This window comes from Anarrhichthys ocellatus, unplaced genomic scaffold, assembly GCF_004355925.1.
Source record: "Anarrhichthys ocellatus isolate YVR2014 unplaced genomic scaffold, GSC_Weel_1.0 scaffold26, whole genome shotgun sequence".
In the NCBI taxonomy this organism is placed as follows: Eukaryota; Metazoa; Chordata; class Actinopteri; order Perciformes; family Anarhichadidae; genus Anarrhichthys; species Anarrhichthys ocellatus.
The window spans coordinates 5,882,534-5,895,595 of record NW_022280056.1 but is presented as its reverse complement, the minus strand read 5'-3'; the positions used below and the strand labels follow the sequence as shown (position 1 = coordinate 5,895,595).

General features: G+C 45.0%; 1 protein-coding gene across 1 annotated transcript in view; it reads right to left on the bottom strand.

The window, feature by feature from the left end:
• Positions 1-1,058: 1,058 nt before the first annotated feature.
• Positions 1,059-13,062, bottom strand: part of fus (FUS RNA binding protein) — a 17,223-nt gene continuing 5,219 nt past the window's right edge. The window contains 9 exon segments of the mRNA XM_031862074.1: positions 1,059-1,792; positions 2,128-2,248; positions 3,351-3,448; positions 3,629-3,785; positions 4,050-4,148; positions 4,284-4,413; positions 4,743-4,852; positions 6,337-6,378; positions 9,196-9,230. Coding sequence (XP_031717934.1) covers positions 1,753-1,792; positions 2,128-2,248; positions 3,351-3,448; positions 3,629-3,785; positions 4,050-4,148; positions 4,284-4,413; positions 4,743-4,852; positions 6,337-6,378; positions 9,196-9,230 — 832 coding nt within the window. The 3' untranslated portion in view covers positions 1,059-1,752.

Below are 13,062 nucleotides of genomic sequence, written 5' to 3'. Positions count from 1 at the left end.
TAGTCATATTCTAGTATATATATTCTAGTTTATAATAATCATATTCTCATATGTGAAGAAGTGTCTTCCAGATCATTTGGTCTTCAACATGTCAGAATTTCTGAGGCGACATTTTCAAACCCAAAGAGCCTCTGTTCTGTATCAGGAAGAAGAAGAATGACTTAAACTGATTAATCAATGATATAAATAACGGATTCTTTTTCTGCAGTTCACATTGAATCTACTGTACAATGATATTGATTATGATTACAGGTAACACGAAGCCTCAGTCATTAATTCATCCGGTAAGCGTTCGCTCTCAAACTGGTTTAGCCGGACGCAGCGGTTGGTGTTTATGGGATGTATATGGGGTGTGATGGTGCACCAGGTCCTGTTGTCCTCTGCAGTGAATACTATTCATGTGAGGTAATGATGGGAGGATTCTGTTACTCACATTCATGTGAACTGATGAACTGAAGACCAGAAGCCTTAAGATGCTTTCGTTTCCTTCTTTTACTCGTAACATAATACGGAGGCTCTCGGGGGCCAAATCCCTTCTGAACGCCATAGAAAAAGAAAAAGGCCGATAAGAATGTTACATTTATGTTGTCTCGATGGCGGAGTATTGATGTGTTGTGTTCACAGAGAGAGAAAGAAAACCCTAAAGTAAAAACAGCTACTTTTATAACTATTGAGCTGAGCCGTTTGATGTGCTGCATGAATGTGGATCAGGCTTCAGGACGGATCTGCTGCTGTTCTTCTTCTCAGGGAGAATTAAACTCACACCACTGGGTCAGAAACAGCCTTTGAGATTATAAATGGAGGAAAAATATAAAATCAGATTCTCCTCTTGTGGTCGTTAGAGGAACTGCAGCTGAAGATGAGGTTAAAGGTCATTGGACACAGTCACTGATTCATCATCTTCAACATCTATGAGAACTCTGAGGATTTAAACTCAAAATATCACAAGTTTTGAAAGAAAACCTTTGAGAACACAAAGCTCACGGACGTATTTAAAAGCGTAACAACTAACTTCCTGTTACAAGCTGCATAAAGAAACAAGAAGCACAGACGCGTTGTTTGGTTTCATCAACACTTTCATTTGAAAAGCAGCACATGCACAATACAAAAGAACATAAATAAAAACACGTCTCTACACCAACATGTTGGTACATCTGCAGACACACGAGGCCTCACGCCTCAAACCAAGCTGCTCATGAATGTAACACCAAACACTGAGACCAAAGACATGTTATGGTTCTGTTTCCTGTTGCAGGACATTATTCCTTTAAATAACTTGGTTCTTATTCCCTCTGACTGCTCGCTGACATCTAGAACAGGAGCCTTCAGACGCGCTTCTGAGTGGCAGGTTGAGGATTAGAATCCTCCATCGCTCTGTTCAAACGTTCATCTCTGTTCTCACCTCCGAACTAGAATCAGACTTCTAGGTTCATTCCAATGATTCGTTACTTATTCTTCTAGTTAAAGGTTAGAAGGTTGATGCGATGAAAGTAAAACGACCCGTTAGAGGCGACAGCTGGTCTAGATGATAATGATGATAAAGAGAACGTTGTGGAGGTTCGATGATGAAACACATCAGATGGTGTTTACAGTAAGTGAGGCCTCGGTGATGAGAGGAGGTGAAGGCGTCACATGATGGAGAGCAAACACAGAGAACAGGGACGCTCACGTCTTTCTACCCGCTGAATGAAAAGGATCAACATTCTACAAAGGTGGAGGGCCGCTCTCTGTGCCGCAGGTGAGACAGCTGAGTTAGTAGGGACGGCCCCGCCGCTCCTGTCTGTGGTCGCCTCTGGAATAAATAACCAATACACACGCATTACATCACCGGCAACCAATGAGGAACGAGGACTGAACAGGTGTGTGTGTGTGTGTGTGTGTGTGTGTTTGAACAGTGAAGGTTTAAAACAAATGATATTCAGAACAAACACGGGAACGTATTCAGACCTTCATGTCACATCTTAAATAAACAAATACTACAGGACGTAATAATACAAATATATATTAAAAAGTCTTCATCTGAAAAGGTTCCACGAGGGATTAGACCTAATTCAGATAATGCAAATGTTTCTATGAAATGTAATAACCACTGAATGAAGGGGTTCTGTGTGTTTGGGTGAATCTGACCTTCCGTCCATCTTTCCGGGGCTGTATCCTCCGCGGTCGCCTCCTCTGCCTCTGAAGCCTCCTCGGCCTCTGAAGCCTCCTCGATCGAACCCCCCTCTGCGCTCGCCTCCTCCAAAACCTCCTGACAGCAGAACAGGAAGATAGTTAACAGAAAACACTGAGGGAGGGGAGACCCTAAAGGAGGAGAGACCCTGAGGGAGGGGAGACCCTGAGGGAGGGGAGACCCTGAGGGAGGAGAGACCCTGAGGGAGGGGAGACCCTGAGGGAGGGGAGACCCTAAAGGAGGAGAGACCCTGAGGGAGGAGAGACCCTGAGGGAGGAGAGACCCTAAAGGAGGAGAGACCCTGAGGGAGGGGAGACCCTAAAGGAGGAGAGACCCTGAGGGAGGGGAGACCCTGAGGGAGGAGAGACCCTGAGGGAGGGGAGACCCTGAGGGAGGGGAGACCCTAAAGGAGGAGAGACCCTGAGGGAGGAGAGACCCTAAAGGAGGAGAGACCCTAAAGGAGGAGAGACCCTGAGGGAGGGGAGACCCTAAAGGAGGAGAGACCCTGAGGGAGGAGAGACCCTAAAGGAGGAGAGACCCTGAGGGAGGAGAGACCCTGAGGGAGGGGAGACCCTAAAGGAGGAGAGACCCTGAGGGAGGGGAGACCCTGAGGGAGGGGAGACCCTAAAGGAGGAGAGACCCTGAGGGAGGAGAGACCCTGAGGGAGGAGAGACCCTGAGGGGTCAGCTGTGAGTGAGAGAGTGATAAAGTTATAAAAGAAGTGTTGTTTCAAAGGATGGACTCTTATTAATTTATCTGTCACTGATCCAGTCACTGATGGTGCAGTAAAGTGCTTTGAAGGGGACTATTTCTCCGGTAGAAAGTAGTCCCAATAATAACTTTATATATAAATACTTTAGCTGGCGGTTCCACGGTTTCTCACTCTGCGGCTCACGTTACTGTAGTTCCACCAGCGTGTAGAGAACGACGGTGCCTTCAGAGGACATCAAGTCATGACAGACTCTCTAGAGCCAGTGGTCTGTTTGTCCCTTCTGGGCTGCCGTAGGAACATGGCGGACTCCGCCTCCCGCTCTCTATGTACATATGGAGGACTCATCCTAATCTCACCATAAACACAATGGCTCTCAGCGTCAGGTGAGATCCTCCAGAATTATACTAACTGGACCTTTAACATAGAAACCTGTTCTTTGAGTTAACAGACTAGAATACGGAGCCCAACCTCGTTCCATGGGGGACATCCCACCAGCGTCCTCGGGCTTCGGGGCCTTGCACTGGTTACACTCGTTACGCCACGAGAAGTTCAGGTTCCCACAGTTACTGCAGAGAAAAGATTAGATAACCACACAACTACAAATGATCTTTACACGTGTTCTATTTCTGTAAAGTATTAGTATGAAGTTTGAACACAACACTGTTTCTACTACACAGTAAATATAATGTAGTATAAAAATGTTTCTATCCAGATCTTCTAGAAGAGGTAAATGACTTTAAACTTACGGGTTTGAACACTTCCAGTCTCCGGCTCTCTGTTGTCCTCCTCCTCCTCCTCCTCCTCCTCCTCCTCCTCCTCCATCTCCTCCATCTCCATTGCCTCCATTGCCTCCTGGGAAACCTCCACCTCGACCCCCTCCGAATCCACCACGACCCATCGGACCTACACGGAGCAGCAAACAGAACCAGTCAGGTGACGAAGCAGCTGTTTGTGTTTGACGAAGGAAGTTTAAACCAAATAAAAGTGCTAATTAAAATAAAACAGTTCATCTTCATCTGCTGAAGAAGATGATGTAATACGTTGTGCTGAGACAGTTTCAATCTCAGTTTATCCTCAAATAAAACAGAACTTCTTATTTAAAAACCAAACATCTCACAGTGTTTGTTTTATTAGAATACCAACCTTCCAGTTCAGAGAACTTCTCACCTCCTCGTCCTCGTCCTCCCCTCATTCCACCTCGGCCTCCAAAGTCGGCCCTGCGGGTGGCGAAAGACACCTTGATGGGATTTCCACTGAAGTCTTTACCTGTGAAGGAAAGAAACGCATTTACACTTCAGCTCAGCTCAGTATGTTCCTCTGAACTCTTGTTGATGAGAGAACCTCGTCCTGACTTCTCAGAGCGATCAAAGAGCTGAAAGAGGATGAAGACCACGAACTCACCATCAAACCAGTCGATGGCGGCCTTGGCTGAGGGGGGGTCGTCAAAGGACACCGTGGCCTCCCCCTTCAGCTTCCCCGTGTCTCTGTCCGTGTACAGGTTGATCATCGGCAGGCCGGTCTTCTTGTTGATCTGAGAGGATCGCAGGTCACATGACAGAGACACAAACCATGAATATTAGTGTATATATTATATGGATCAGGAGGAACAGAAGTGAATCTGATCAGTTTCACACTTTCCTGGATGTTTATCTGAATTTAAAGACCTGCATTTGTAAATAGTTGTGCTGCAATCTGAGCTTTCTGTTTTAAGAAGCTCTTTTGTTGGTTTGTTTGTACTTCTACTGTCATTTTGAGAAGTAAACTCAGCTTGAAGTCATTCACATTGATAACACTGGAGGGCCTGTTCCCCACACACACGATGAATACATGAACAGACTAAATATGAACAGTCTGCTGCACCTTAATGATCCCGATCTGCTTGAAGAAGTCTGCCACCGACTCCACGGTGTAGTCGTCTCCCATGCCTTGGACGAAGATGGTGTTGTTGTCAGAGTTGTCCTGGTCCTGCACTGTGGGAGCAGAGAGCAAACAATCAATGAATGGAGGACATATGAAGAGCCTCAATGCTCCACTCTCTTCTCCACCAGATAAAGACATCAATGAGCATAAATACATAAATCCAATGTGATATTTGTTATCAAGATTAATTTCATTAAAGAGTTACCAGATAAATAAAACCATCTGTTTATCTTACTATTCAATGTTCTGTTGTCATCATCGGTGAGGTTATTAGTAATAACTTATATATGTTACAACCACTACGTCATAATTTATTTAGCTTCTCTGTTGAAATTATTTGATTCTAACCACAATCAATAAATAAAAGAGATCTGTGGCTGTCTGCCCGTCCAATCACTTTATTCAGCCCGCATGTAACGATTGGACGGACCACCCGTCTGTCTACCTGCATGTCTACCTGCATGTCTGCCTGCATGTCTGCCTGCATGTCTGCCTGCATGTCTGCCTGCATGTCTGCCTGCATGTCTACCTGCATGTCTACCAGTCTGTCTACCTGCATGTCTACCTGCATGTCTACCTGCATGTCTGCCTGCATGTCTGCCTGCATGTCTACCAGTCTGTCTACCTGCATGTCTACCTGCATGTCTACCTGCATGTCTACCTGCATGTCTACCCGTCTGTCTACCCGCCTGTCTACCAGTCTCTCTACCTGCATGTCTACCCGCCTGTCTACCTGCATGTCTACCCGTCTGTCTACCAGTCTCTCTACCTGCATGTCTACCCGCCTGTCTACCTGCATGTCTACCCGTCTGTCTACCCGCCTGTCTACCAGTCTGTCTACCTGCATGTCTACCCGCCTGTCTACCTGCATGTCTACCCGTCTGTCTACCCGCATGTCTACCCGCATGTCTACCCGCCTGTCTGGCTAGTCGCGTGTCGATGTGTCCTTGAGCAAGACACTTAACCCCAAAATTGCTCCCGTAGCTGTGCCTACGGTGTAGAAATGTGATAGAATCTGAATTGTAAGTCGCTTTGGATAAAAGCGTCTGCTAAATGACTGTAAAATGTCTACCTGTCTGCATGCCTGCATGTCTACCAGCCTGGCTATATGTTTGTCGACCTGCCTGCCCGTCTGTCTACCATCATTTCTCCCCACTAGAGTCTTTACATATCTTCTATTTTACCAGCTGTGAGTTCTAACATTCTAACAGCAGCCATGTTGTTTGTTTACATTCATGGGGATCATTTGGGGGCGTGTCTCTAGAGGTGACGAAGACTTGGAGAGTTTCTCACTAAATTTAGAAACTTTTGTAGCGAGAGCTGCTCGATGATTTCAGAAGAAGAAACGCTGAGCTGTGTTCTTATGTTGGATCTTTTGTTTTTTAATCTAACAAACTCTTAAGATCACCAACTCTAGCTTCAAGCATCATTATTATACACACGTGTGTATTTTTATTTGATCATTATAACTGCACTGTAAATTCAGCATCTTTCCATGAAACATCTAAACCCACTGTTGATGTGTCAGACTTACTGAAGCCGGGTCCTCCATGTCCGTGTCCCGGGTCTCTTGGTCCTGGAGAGGGAAAGAAAACAGAAACAGAAATGAAATGTGGAAAAGAAGAAGTGATAAAGCACATAAACACTGAGGAACAGCAGCAGTGTTGAGCTTCTAGTCTGTGTCTGTAGAGATGTGATCTATCAGCTGAGTGTCATCATGAACTACACACCAGGTCATCATCCTGTCTGTAGAGATGTGATCTATCAGCTGAGTGTCATCATGAACTACACACCAGGTCACCATCCTGTCTGTGGAGATGTGATCTATCAGCTGAGTGTCATCATGACCTACACACCAGGTCACCTTCCTGTCTGTGGAGATGTGATCTATCAGCTGAGTGTCATCATGACCTACACACCAGGTTACCATCCTGTCTGTGGAGATGTGATCTATCAGCTGAGTGTCATCATGACCTACACACCAGGTCACCTTCCTGTCTGTAGAGATGTGATCTATCAGCTGAGTGTCATCATGACCTACACACCAGGTCACCATCCTGTCTGTAGAGATGTGATCTATCAGCTGAGTGTCATCATGACCTACACACCAGGTCACCATCCTGTCTGTGGAGATGTGATCTATCAGCTGAGTGTCCTCATGACCTACACACCAGGTCATCATCCTGTCTGTGGAGATATGATCTATCAGCTGAGTGTCCTCATGACCTACACACCAGGTCACCTTCCTGTCTGTGGAGATATGATCTATCAGCTGAGTGTCCTCATGAACTACACACCAGGTCATCATCCTGTCTGTGGAGATGTGATCTATCAGCTGCGTGTCATCATGAACTACACACCAGGTCACCATCCTGTCTGTGGAGATGTGATCTATCAGCTGAGTGTCCTCATGAACTACACACCAGGTTATCTGATGTGAAGTCACACAAACAAAGACATTATTGAGGTGGATTTGAGCGTTGTTATGACCGCCACACTTAACGGTGTGGTTGTTGGTGGATCCACCAGGTAAACGCACCACGTGAGAGGCTCCGCCCCTTCATGCAGAGCCACCACTGTGTTCATGTGTTGAACACAGATAGGACCACCTCTTAGGACCGATACCAACACAGCCTCTGTTCAGCTGACACGGTAATCCATGTAACTAACTCCTTTGTCTGCCTTTTGTTTTCCACACAGCTGAACAAAGGATTCTGGGTAATCACAGTTGAGAGTAGGAACACCGTGTTTGTCATGTTTTTGAGTGTTTTGTTACTTAGTGCAGTGATGCACACCTTCTTTAAACCAACTGTAGTGTAGAAGTGTTCCTTTTGGGGGCTGGAGAGACGTCTGTAACACACCAGACAAACCTCCAATCAACACGACATCTGAACCTCTCGTCCCGTGTGGAGAGGTGACACTATTGATTCCTCTTTACGTTGAACAATGTCTCTCAGTAGCTGACTGCGCTCAGGATGGATGACTCATCATTCACTAAACAAAATCATAACGCTGTGTCACCGTGACTAATGTGTACAGGTGTCAAGTCTTAACTTCACAGTGATTTAATGTGAACCAGTCGTACATTAAATATGCAGGATTACTACTTAGAGCGACAGAAATTAATGAGCTGCTTTCTAATTTTCAAATCAACAAACTACCTTTATATCATTTGAACAAATACATCTACGAACTCAGAGAGCAGAGTTGTTTGAAAGTGGTTTTATCAAACTCAAATGAGACTCACATACACACACATGCAATACTTCAATTAAACGTGGTGTGTTTTATACAACAGAGTCGTGTTGTTCCTGATCAATTAAACATTATTGAGAAACCACAAACATTCCACTTACAGAATGTACCCGATCAACTTCACCACCAGATAAAGTTCCACAGTTGAGCAATGAAACCAGTTTTACTGTTCAACCCATCTCTAGGACAAAAGAACCAAACTTCCTTCTACGCGTTCCAGTCGAGCTGCTTTGAGAACATACGTTTGTATTTCATCCATTCACATGTTGATGCTTTTCTGATCTCGTGTCTTTTGTTGGTTTTGTAGCTCTAACCCATCAAACACTGCAGGTTTTATGACTCAGAGACCAAAGCTCTGAACTCCCATCGGTCCGATTCAAGCACCCTGAACCCTCCAACACCATGGAGACCACAGACCATGTGAAGCCGTAATGAGCCCTTTAGCTCCCTCTGCTGGACATTTACACCACTGAGATTATTATCCACACAAAAGCCTTTTTCCCACCAACACGGAACTGCCTCTGTTCCAGTTTGAGCACCGAATCTGAAGCGTTAGTTCAGAACCCGAAAAGTTAAACCTAAAACCTAAAACATGAGGTTTTCATTGTGCTGAAGGACGTGTCATGTTCTACAGGTTGGAAAGGCAACAATGGAGAACAGTGTTCTTATTAATACAAGCTTGTTTTGGGGATAAAAACTAAATACGATCCGCCATCTCGCTATTTCTGTTTACTCCCTCAAGGACGACACCACATGGACCACAATGGTTCCGCTCTAAACTAGTGGAAACGCCAGGTTCTAAGAATCCTGAGAGGAACCGGCTCAAGAACCAGAGCTGATGTGGTGGAAGAGAGCTCTGAGGGTTCTCACCTGCACGGCTGTGATATGAAACATTGAGCATCACTCTACCTGGTGGAGCTCATTGCAGAGAAGAGACAGCATGAAAGATTTAGTGGTAAGTTTGACCTGCTGTCATGGAACCCTCAATAAGCTTCTTATGTATTGATCAGTGTAGTGTAAATGTACTCATTGCTGTAAACACCACACCCCGCCTCATGCTGTGAGGCTACTGACCTCCTTTTAGCTTTGACTCCTTAAACTTAACAAACCTTTTTGTGTTGTTTTTTTTGTCACTTACCACCAAACTTACTGAATCCTCCACGATCGCCCATTCTGATGAGGAGGAAGAGGGAAAGGACATTGAAGGCTGGAGCTGACAGCGGTTTCTCTCAGTGGATTGTGGGTAAACCTTCACTCTCAGTCTGTGACTTAAACCCCCCCCTCTTCAGTCGGCACCTCCTATCAACCCCTACCTAGTCTGGTTCTCTAGAATACACCTCGAGGACAAGAGGCCGCTTTAAAGACCTTGTCGTGTTGTGTTCAAGTCTTTACGTGACTTGCACGCACCCATTTTATTTCATCCTATAACCTGGTTTAGTGTCAATTAACCAGCCCAAACTTTAACACCTTTGACCCCTGGATGGCTGCTGGGTATCTTTACATCTCAGACGAACCTCTTTGAGGCTCATGACCTCCATAACTAGTAGTCTTTCCACCAACTACAAGAAGACTATTAACTCTCTGTAGACTTCCCCCCTTTTTAAAAACAATGTCCCAAAATGATGGCTTAAGAGCAGAAAGCCAGCCTGGAGAGAAGGTAAGAGCCTAGGAGAAGATTCAAAGATTGATTAAAGCAGAGCATGACACAGAGGGGCGCTGGTTGGGAGGGTGGTGGTAACAGGTGAGAGAGGCAGGTGATGGGGATGTTTAGTGCGGCCGTTTGTCATGACACACTTGTGAGAACACCGTGTTGGCTTCAGACACGTCGAGGCTCACTGGCCAACTTATCAGGTGCAATGTGTCAGATGTGGCCAGAAGTTTACTTTAAAACATTCAGAAAATGACCCAACAGAGACTGTTCATGAGAAGAGGACGTAGTCATCCTGACGTCTCTCGTTGGTTTGTGGACGTTTTGAAGCCTTGAGTTCAGCATTTTGGCCGTCGCCATCTTCATTTTTTTGCAACCAGTGAACAGGAAGTGGCCATATCTGGACTGAGGAGGAGTGACGTAGAGACGCCATAATTTACTAAATGAACATCATGCTGTATTGAAGAAGACTTGAAACTAGAGATTGAGACCATAAACTCATGTTTACAATGTTTACTGAGGTAATAAATCAAGAGAGAAGTAGAGTCATTTTCTCATAGACTTCTATACAACCAGAGGAGTCGCCCCCTGGTGGACACTAGAGAGAATGCAGCTTTAACACATGAAGCTTTGACTTCTCTTGTCAGAACCTGGAGTTTGTCAATATCTACTGATGCTAACCAGCTAGCCCCGGCCTGTAATACCACCTCTAGAGCTGATAGTGAGTCACTGTGTCCTCCAGTCTGTCCTCAGTCCAACATGAGAGGACGAAGACAAAGAGCTTGTCAATAGTACGTCCGTGTGCGTTTTGATAGTTGGTTTAATGGATTAAATCCAAAGTGGCAGAAACAACAACATGATGAGACTACTTCACGGGACGAGCCTTCAGTTACCTAACCTGTGTTTTCAGCGCCCTCTGATCCACCGTCAAAAACGAGAGCGACGCCGTCGTCGTCCAAAGCGCCCCGAGATAGAAATAGTTCAACCTTTGAAATTAAAGCAGCACCCACCACATGTCACGTGACAAAGAACAACCAATTAAAGCCGGCAGATATATATAACGTGGTCTACATTAAATATAAGGAGAAGAAGTTCATCATGTTAGTGCAGAGCTACCCAGGATCAAACCCCCGGTGTTGGGGTAAGACTGAAGGCCTGTCTCGCACGTCTTCTGGTGACGAGGAAGGACGAAACCAAGATGGGAGTTGTTGTCTCGTTTCTGCCATTTTGGATTCAATCCAATAAACAAATGCTCACATGGTACCGCTCCGGTTAGAGTCACAGTGAATAAAGTACAGGCCAACGCCACACCTGAACATTATCAGACAGCAGACATAGTTTGACCAGTGGGAGTTTGAGTATTCTCGTCCTGCTGTTAGCAGTTAGCTTCTCTTATAACTGATGCCTCCACATCTAGATTGCATGGACACGGTAGTAGTATTTGTTTGGAGCCCATGGCCAGATCTTACACACTGCACCTTTAAATACGTAGAGTCAATCTCTAAAATATCACATGACCTGTTGTTATGTGTTGGGCTACTTTGTCGTAGCGTTCTACCTCCACCTTTAGCTAACACTTTAGTTTATTAACAGAACAGACACCAGCTGAGCTAGTTCACTGTTTCACACTTTACATGTTCCTCCGTTCTCAAGTGTTGAACCGAGATCACTCTGAAACCATTTCACCTCTTCAAAACACTGAGATATTGTTATAGAATCAGCTGATCGGTGCTCATCTGCCTGCTTAAGGGGAGCTGTGGTGACGCATTGGGGAGTGAGTTCCAGCCTTTGTGATGGAGGAGATTCAGATCTAGTCTGCGATGAGTGAGAGAACAAACAATGGAATGGAAACTAGTTCTATATCAATGAGTTCATCACCAACATCACGAGGTCACAAGGAGGTACATGAAATAAAGTCCACCCTCCAAAACACACACATCCACTTACCAGAGCAGTATCTGCCTCACAGCGGTCAGAAAGGGATTCCTCTGTTCTGTGCACTTTATTGGGTTTATATACATTTGCTCCAACACATAGTTCATATGATTATAACATAATGCACAGAGAATAGAGCTTGAACTGATTATTATAACAGATGAAAAGCTGCTGTTGCAGCTCTGAGCGACACACAAACTGCCACCATGAGTTCATCCTCAACCTCCATGCATCATGTTTACTTTTCCTTTTCCGTGTTTAACAGAACTTCCTCTGAGCAGATATTAAATATGAATTCAGTTTAGTGCAGCTGTAGTTTATAATGCTGTAGTTAGAGGGTGATCGTACCCATTCTGTAATAGTGATGAATGCTTGTTGTCCTTCTATATATATCTCTCTGTTGGAGCAGCTGGTTAGTGTTGGGCTCCTCTCATTGGCTGAGGAGAGTCTGTTCCGTACACAGGACCACTAACAACATACAGATCTTAGAGCTGGAGCCGTGACTGCAGCAACACCACCGTGCACAGCCAGACCACCATGAAACCACCAGCATGAGCTCAGACGCTGCATTCCGCTTTAAAGAGGGTGTGTTAGCTGTTGTTATCTCTTTCTGTCAAACTTCTAACTATGAGACACTTTAACAGACGTTTGCTATTAAAAGCTTTTTATATTTCTCCTGTTGCCATTTAAAATGTGTCTTACAGGGAGGAGAAGTTCACGTGTAGTTTATGGTTAAATTTCAGCGTTTCCTTGATTCACAAGGAGCTTAAATCCAAACCCCTCATGATGTGATGTCAACTCATTTCAAACACTTCCTTCATGTTTAGAACAATGTCCTGATGTGAGATCTGGACCGTTTATGTTTTCCAGAGATGTAACCTTCAAACCTTTCTCTCTGGGTGAATGAGTGTTGCATCCAGAAGGCTTTCTGTGGCATCAGATCAGGATACAAGTGAACTTGTAAAGCAAACCCGAATAAAAAAAACCTAAACGAGCTACTGAAGGTTCTGCGTCACACTAATGACCAGCTTCTTCCTGATTAAATGCACAACAGAGGAGCAAATATTCTGAATAATATTATAGATTTCTGCCACAGCATCCAGATACTGATGGGTTTGAGGTGGGCGGATCGGTACCACGCCACCAACACTAAGTCCTGTTTGGAGTTCTAAAGATACCGAACTATAAAGACTGGATCTGTCTCACGTTGGATGTTGTTCTGGGAACATGAACACTCTCCTCCCTACATGAACACTGCTGCTCTACTGCTGCTGTTTGCATGCGTGCAGCTCTCACTGATGACATTAGTCATTACTGGTGTTCACTACAGCAGCCGATTGATGACGCAGTCAGCTTATAAATCAGGACACAAGGCCTCTCTCTCTCTCTCTCTCTCTCTCTCTCTCTCTCTCTCTCTCTCTC